Source organism: Mercurialis annua, linkage group LG1-X (assembly GCF_937616625.2).
Source record: "Mercurialis annua linkage group LG1-X, ddMerAnnu1.2, whole genome shotgun sequence".
Classification (NCBI taxonomy): Eukaryota; Viridiplantae; Streptophyta; class Magnoliopsida; order Malpighiales; family Euphorbiaceae; genus Mercurialis; species Mercurialis annua.
This window is the reverse complement of record NC_065570.1, coordinates 46,942,293-46,949,661: the sequence shown is the minus strand read 5'-3', so window position 1 is coordinate 46,949,661 and position 7,369 is coordinate 46,942,293. Positions and strand designations below refer to the sequence as shown.

The window sequence follows — 7,369 nt, the reverse complement described above, 5'->3', positions numbered from 1 at the left end:
ACTATAAAACCTTTATTTAGTAGTAAACTGAAAAGGATTATTCAGTAAATTTGCCTCCCCCTCCGATGAAAGCTTGTAATTTCAATCGGAAAGAAGAAAAAATAAAGTCCCGCTATTCACTAGTTGAGATTATCGAACCAAAAAAATGGAGGCAACATCTTTGCGTATCAAAGGCTCTTTTTCCTTTCTTTTTCTATTATTTTTTGTTTGGATTTTTGTAGTTTCATTTTTCCTTACTTGTTTGTTGATTAAAGTCCTGAAAGTCTATTCGGTGGTTTATATAAAACTTATTTTGTACTTTAATCTCTTCAAAATCTATCTTTGGAAAAAAAAATAACTGAATGAAATCTAAATTATTTCTCATTTTTCAATCAATAAAATTACTATACAATACACTGCCCGGAGGCTACTGCTTCTTCCAGCTACAACTGACAATATACAAACCTATACATCTACTGCCTAATGCATCAACCAACGTATTATATCTTTTGTATATTTCGGGCCATATCTCCCAATTTTGCTCACTTATCTAATTCACATAGAGCTGCATTGCAAACTTATTAGCTCTCTTTTTGAACTATGCCCACTAACTCGGAGCGAAAAACATCGATCGATGTCCCTCTAGCTCGCATTTGGTAGTTCCGTTGGCCTTTTAGATAATGTTGTCAAGTAGAATCCGCAAAAACTTGATCAAACCATATCGACTTAAGCTTCCTCATAAAAAGCAATTGCTGCTGCTCGAACTACCCATAGTAAAAGGCGTATCGCGGACAAGGAACTTCACAGTACGTTTTCCAACGTAATCTAATATCTCAACACATTCCTGCAAGTCGGAGTCGCTCACTAGCATCACCCACTCCTCTTCATCGTCAAGATACTTGAGTTGGAATAATCCATTTTGCAATTTGAACCTTTTCGCAACTTCTTCGTACAATTGGAAACACCCAGCCGATGGTTCAAACTTGAATCTAATTGTGTCGTCTTTATATGTGGCTTTTATGGTCATTTTTGATCCGGTTTCATCGTTGCTTGTTTTTGCTTTTGAATGCTTTCCTTCCTCGAAGCTCGGTGAGCTCGATATACTTCCGTGCATCAACGAGCCAGAGCCGTTGGAAGAGTCGGTCATGCTCGAGCAAGTAGGTTGGTTATGTTCTACAATTCCATCATCAACCATTTTGGTATCCAGCTCCTCAGCAGCAGCAGCCAAGGAGCTAGATATTCTAGGCGCAAACAGGAAATCTGAATTGTCTAATTCCAAGCTATCCTTGTTCAGGCCCCACTGATCGCCTTTTGCAAATTTAGAGACATTCCTAGGACAAGCCCAAGATCCCGAGTCAATGCTCGACTTATGAAATACTCCAGCATCTGTGGCAACTGACTTGGAATCCTCACTGAAAGCAATAATCGGAATTCTGGGTTTCATTAGCAATGCCTCGAATGTATCTTCTATACAGCAATCATCCTCTTCAACTTTAACTGTAGAATTATTCCCATCAACGGAAGGAGCTGGAGGTACAGAAACCACATCTTTGTTGGCAGATTCAGAATTTCTCGACATAAGGTTTTTGTCGGATAAAAGAAAGCTCTTTTGAGGATCAAATTCTTGGATGATAGAACCCGCTGCCACAAACCCTCTAGTAAGAGGATCATATTTTAGACCTCCTTCCACTCCCTCAACCGAGTCAAGTACAGTCTGTATTTTTTTTAACGAGCGATTCACCTTATTTATCTTTCGGGATGGCCATCTGGTAATGCCATGTTGTCTGCATATCCTTTTAAGAGTTGTTGGACAAACTACAGAAAGGCCAGGAATCCAAGCGTTAGACAGACCCCTGAAATAATTTTAATGAGGTGCATACTGCATCAAAAGAAATTATCAAAAGCGAGCCTAAATTAGTCACTTTCTTTTAAAGACCACAGCATCATGATGCCATTTAGTTACCATATTGAACTTCGCAATTATATTTATTTTTTAGCTAAGAGGCCAATAATTATGGCTTTTGACAATAAGAGCTAATCAACTGTAGCCTCAGAACACAATGATGAGTCCATGTTTGACTTAAGGATCCTTTTCCTTCTCCAATTTAATGAATCTGGAGAATGATTTTACGAGTTGACACTGGAGTAAAATATTTCTTTCAGAATAGGAAAGGAACAGGCTTTTTCTGTCATGTTCATAAATCACCGTTTATATGAGAACGGGTGAATGAAGCTCACCTCCAATGCTTTTAGCAGCATCCTTGAGACTTCCAGAAAAGTATTGCTGAAGAACACTCAAGCTCACATTTTTCTCTGCCGTACTCTTTTTCTTATCCATTGGTCTTCTTGATACATTCATCACCTAGAATAACATAATATTAATTGTTAGACTGTAAATCACAATGGTTTGTCATGCATAAGAATATAAGCATATGATATCTCCAGCATGCTTCAAGTAAAACTAATCCACCATGAGAGGCTGCAGGAACATGCATCCAAAAAGTTACCTGTTCATGAGAACCATCTGGTTCCAGTCCATCATTTATGGAATTTGATATATCGAGAGTTTTCTTGTCAGTCGTATCCAAGTTAGCTTCAGATAATGTGGTTTGCGAACTTATTGAAACCGACATTGGAGAAAAGTTTGGCACTTCTCCCTTCTGAAACTCAACTTCACAACTTTCTTGTCCTGACAACTCGGCATCTGAAACTGTTCTCAAACTCTTACATATTTTCTGCATGGTACCTGAGAGATTGTTCAACAAGAGTTGCTGTTCCGAGCTACCTTTTATATTGACAGGGAGAAAGAACTCTAGAATATAATCGTCACCACCAGTATAGATGCTTCGAAGCCTGATTGCAACCGCAGCATTCAGGCCATATTTCCGTGCATGATGAACAAGTGGATATTCAGTTATATCATATGCTTTCACATCAGGGAAAAAGAAAGGGTGATTTGATTGAAGTGCCTTTCCAGCTATACCTTGTCCTTCCTCAATATAGTGTTCCGCGCATGCATGCACAAAACCTTCCATCTCTCTATCCTTGACATAGCAAGCTTGAGCCGAGATGCAGAGAACAGATTTACCGGTTGAATTAAAATCTCTGACACGTACTTTAACAACTTCATCAACATCTTCCTCCGAATAATTGCAAGGAATCCATGTTAGAGCGAGTGGCAAAGTATGGGCATGACATACAGCTCGTAGCACATCAGTTATTTCAGCTAAGACAACTCTCTGATTCCTCGAGAGGCTCTGCGACAAATACAAGATCTAAAAATAAGTGGGACATCAAGAGGAGAAACTGTAAGAGAACATTTTACAGAAGTGTTGATAAATACCCACCTGAGGAAGAAGTCGAGGAGATGCAATGCTTCTTAAATTTACAGCCTGCAAACAATTAGATTAAGAGTCAGGACAGTTTGTAATACCATACACTACCTCTACGTAGTCACAATTGCAAACCAAATACGAATCTAATTAGATGTATGATTTTTAGGATGTTATGAACCAACTCGTTCATCCAGAAACATCAGATATTGAAACCAGTCAAAAGCTTCACAATTGACTTCTAAATATTTGCAGCAGAAAGTCCCAAGCAAAACACTAAGCATAATGCCTAATTCAACTGTTATGCTTGTTCACTTAGTAAACACATTTAAATTATTCTCGAATTTATACATATATTATAAAACAAAATAAAATAAAACTTAAGGAAATATATACGAGACATCTAAAGTAACTCGAACATAAAAGTTTATATACTTGGGAACTTTTCTGAAGATACTAAATTATTGCCATATTCTTCTTTTACCTTCAATTAACAGAATCAATAAGTTTCTAAATAATTGTCACAGGACTCACAACAGAGGAACAACGAATAAGACGAGCCAAAAAAAAACAAGATATTATTATGCAGTGACGAAATAAAGCTAACCTGATGAGCAAGGCAAAACAACCAAAATTATTATGCAGTGACGAAATAAAACTAACCTGGAGAGCAAGACAAACACACTCCATCTCTGAATCAAAATCAGGCTTCTCCTTAACTGTGACAAGCTCCAGTACAGCACAACAAGACATCTCAGTAGGTTCAAAGATGGGCAGGGCAATAGAACCTTGTACCTTATGATGGACTGCATGTTTTACCCGTAAATACTCAGAGCTACTATAATAAACTATATTCGAAGTCCACTCAGGAACTTTAGAAACGAACACACGACCAGGAAGCCCAAGGGGAAGTCCAGGCTTAGCCTCCGCAGAGAAGGTAAATGTCCTCGACACTTCCCGATACCCTGCTAGACTTTGGTCTAGCAGATAAGGTTGCTCATATGTCGTCATGATATACTGATCTCCACGTTTCGTTGGGACCCAAACTTGCGCCAAAATGCCCCCGCCAGCGAATTCTTTCAACAGGGATAGTGCTCTTAGCATCTTTTCATCAAGTGACAATCCAACTGGTTTCTGGAGCGTACAATTCACCGTATCAGGGATATCGCTGTGTCCCTGAGAACCATTACTTTGCTTTGTACCCGAGTCATCAGCATCCATCGAATCAGACTGATAAACAAATTGGGGATTCGTTGGCGGAATTCCCATTTTTTCTCCGAAACTGTAAGAAGTCCCAGCTGCATTTAACGTAAATTCGCCAACAGGACAGGTCAGATTCTGTTCTGCAACATTTAAACCATCAAGAATTGCATAGGCTGTAGACTGGAAAGGGGAGAATCCGTAATTGGCAAACATCTGGTCTGCCGCCGACGAGCTGTTACACCAACCAGCATACGTATCAAAATTCATAAGCTCCGAAAATTGATTCAACACATCCTCCGAAATCAAATTCCTCGTACTAGTACCACTATCAGATAAAGTCGTACCATCCACCTGTGCTCTCGACGGAGCCCGATAGTTAACCCCCTTTTCTCGAGACGAGAAGGGATTTTCCATTTTAGTTTGTCTAACAAGCAAAAAAACAATTCTCCCCACCCAAGTAAAACAAATGTCAGAGAATTATCCTATGCAATTCCCCCCTAATATCTCTTCTAATTTGTTTATCAATACGCTCAAATCTCATCCACTGATTCCACTTATCCATCAAAGTATTTCACTCAATCTACCTTAATTTTCTACCTCTCCCTCTCTCAATCTTTTTTCTCAATAGGATTGTAGTAACCCAACTGTACTCACCCATAAAGCAAGATCTTAAATCACTTCAATCCTATAAATAGGAGACACACAAGCAATTTAAAGCACATAACAACAAATTCATCAACTAACCTTTGGAATAAAAAAATTTCACTACTTTTCTATAAATAGTAATATAAATCTGCAAAAAACAAGTGAGATTATGATACCCAGAATTTATATTTAAAAATCTGCAATCTCCAAAGCTGGCGCAATTCACTGCTACAAAAGTCCACAGCTTTCAATCACCACAAATTTGTCATCTTATACACCAACACACACAATCTATACACGTATCAAGCATCTGGGTATTCATAAAAATGACGAAAAATGGTGACTAGATGAAGTGAACCAGCTTAAATTACAGGAAAAAAAAATCCCCAACTCAAAAACCCTAATCCTAAGGGAAAAAAAGAGGTAAAACACCGACCTTAATTGATTAAAGCTTTCATCTTTTTCCCCCCTCGAAACTCTGCCACTACAATTCTCCCCCCTTTGAACAAGAACCAACGATTTTCTAAATAAGGAGACGGGTTTACTTGGTTCAAGAGCAGTAGAGCAGAGCTGCAATTTGAGGAAAAATGGTAGCAGAAAAGATAAAATTTAGTTTTTTTCTGAGAGGATTAAAATAGTTTATTTATAGATTGAAGTTGTATTACTATAATTAGCATATTGATTTGTTTTCAATCCCAATGCTTACCCAACATGAATCACTCTCCTATTTTTTTTGGTGATGATGATGATATCTCATTTTTTTTATTGGGGAGATAAAACGCTTATGAGAAAATTTGAACCAACGAACTTAGGACCACTATTAAATTTTAAAATATAAACCGCCTGCAAATTCACATACCTAGCAAATTCGGATTATAATAGTTGGCAGTCCAGTCTAACCACTCTATTTATTGAAAAAAAGTAGCCGGGATTTAAACCCGTATCAAAACGATTCATGATTATTTGTAGATTTATATTTGTGTGAGATATTTTTAAGAGAGTCGGTTATTTTAAGGAATTTAAACTTGTGGTTTAGTTTAATTAATATTTAATCATTTTAATTAACTAATTTATCCGTTCTGAATTAATTTATAAATTCTGGGTATCATAAGTATTTTATTATATTCATATTCTCAAATTGAAAACCACATTATATTATTGTATCATAAATATTTTATTATATTCATATTCTCAAATTGAAAACCACATTATATTATTGATAAGTAGTTTCAAGTTTAAAAGTCATCTTGAAGGATTTAACACTGTAACAAGCGGTATACTATTAGAGCTGAAGGTTAGTCGAAGCCAATAAAAAAAATAAAATGAAATATAACCAATTTAATTTTAAAAAATTATTTTAGGAGAGATAGTGTTTTTAAAATGTATTCCCTCCGTTTTAAAATAATAATCCAATTTTTTTTATACAGTTTAATAAATACAATTAATGCTTTAATTTTCATAGTTTTATTTTTATTTTTTCTATCATACTCTTACTAAATGTTAATATGTCTAATTTATTTTATCTGGTAACAGTAATAAATGATAAACATTAAATAAGGATAAAATAGAAAATTCAACTCTTTAAATTGTGACTTATAAAAAATATAATTAACTATTTGAAATTTAATAAAAAAAATAGACTATTATATTAACATAGAATTATTGTAGGTAGCAGAAATGGTAATAAGGTAAGATGACGAAAGCATTGAAAAGGGCAAAAAGGTAACTGAGAGAATGAGGTGAGCAAATGATAAGTGAGTGGCACGTGTAAAATGAAAGAAAGACTAAAGAGTGTGTATCTTTGGAAAGGTAATGGAATCCCTTTTTTGGTGAATTAGATTCCAAAGTCTCCGTGACTGATTCCTAAGCCTACCTTTTCTTTTTTTATAACTTAACAACCGTATCAGAGCTGTCATCTTTTTTTTTTATCAGATAAATATTAAATATAATATAGTAAAAATATACTATTCTGACATACTAAAATTTATCATAATTATTCGTTTTTATGTCTCAAACTTATAATATTAAAAAAAACTTAATTTATCTAAATTCAAAAAAAATTATCTATATTTAATATAAAGTAATTATTTTATATTTATGTTTTATTAATAAAAATAATACGGCACAATAAAAAATGTGAATCCTTTTAGTAGTTGTAATCAGTGAGAGGTAAACTCGGACAAAGCCGAGATGATATTGCGATGTATGCT

General features: G+C 35.4%; 1 protein-coding gene across 2 annotated transcripts; it reads right to left on the bottom strand.

Moving 5' to 3' along the window:
- Nucleotides 1-338: 338 nt before the first annotated feature.
- Nucleotides 339-5,920, bottom strand: LOC126685629 (protein NLP8-like). 2 transcript variants are annotated; one of them, XM_050379578.2, is made up of 5 exons: nucleotides 3,975-5,920; nucleotides 3,327-3,371; nucleotides 2,487-3,254; nucleotides 2,218-2,341; nucleotides 339-1,794 (listed from the first exon to the last, which is right to left on the bottom strand). In XM_050379578.2, the coding sequence occupies exons 1-5, from the start codon at nucleotides 4,926-4,928 to the stop codon at nucleotides 716-718; spliced, it is 2,970 nt and encodes a 989-aa protein (XP_050235535.1). In that variant the 5' UTR covers nucleotides 4,929-5,920; the 3' UTR covers nucleotides 339-715. The 2 variants fall into 2 exon arrangements, with proteins under 2 accessions (XP_050235535.1, XP_050235537.1); XM_050379580.2 differs by having other exon boundaries at nucleotides 2,487-3,236; nucleotides 3,975-5,919.
- Nucleotides 5,921-7,369: the final 1,449 nt, after the last annotated feature.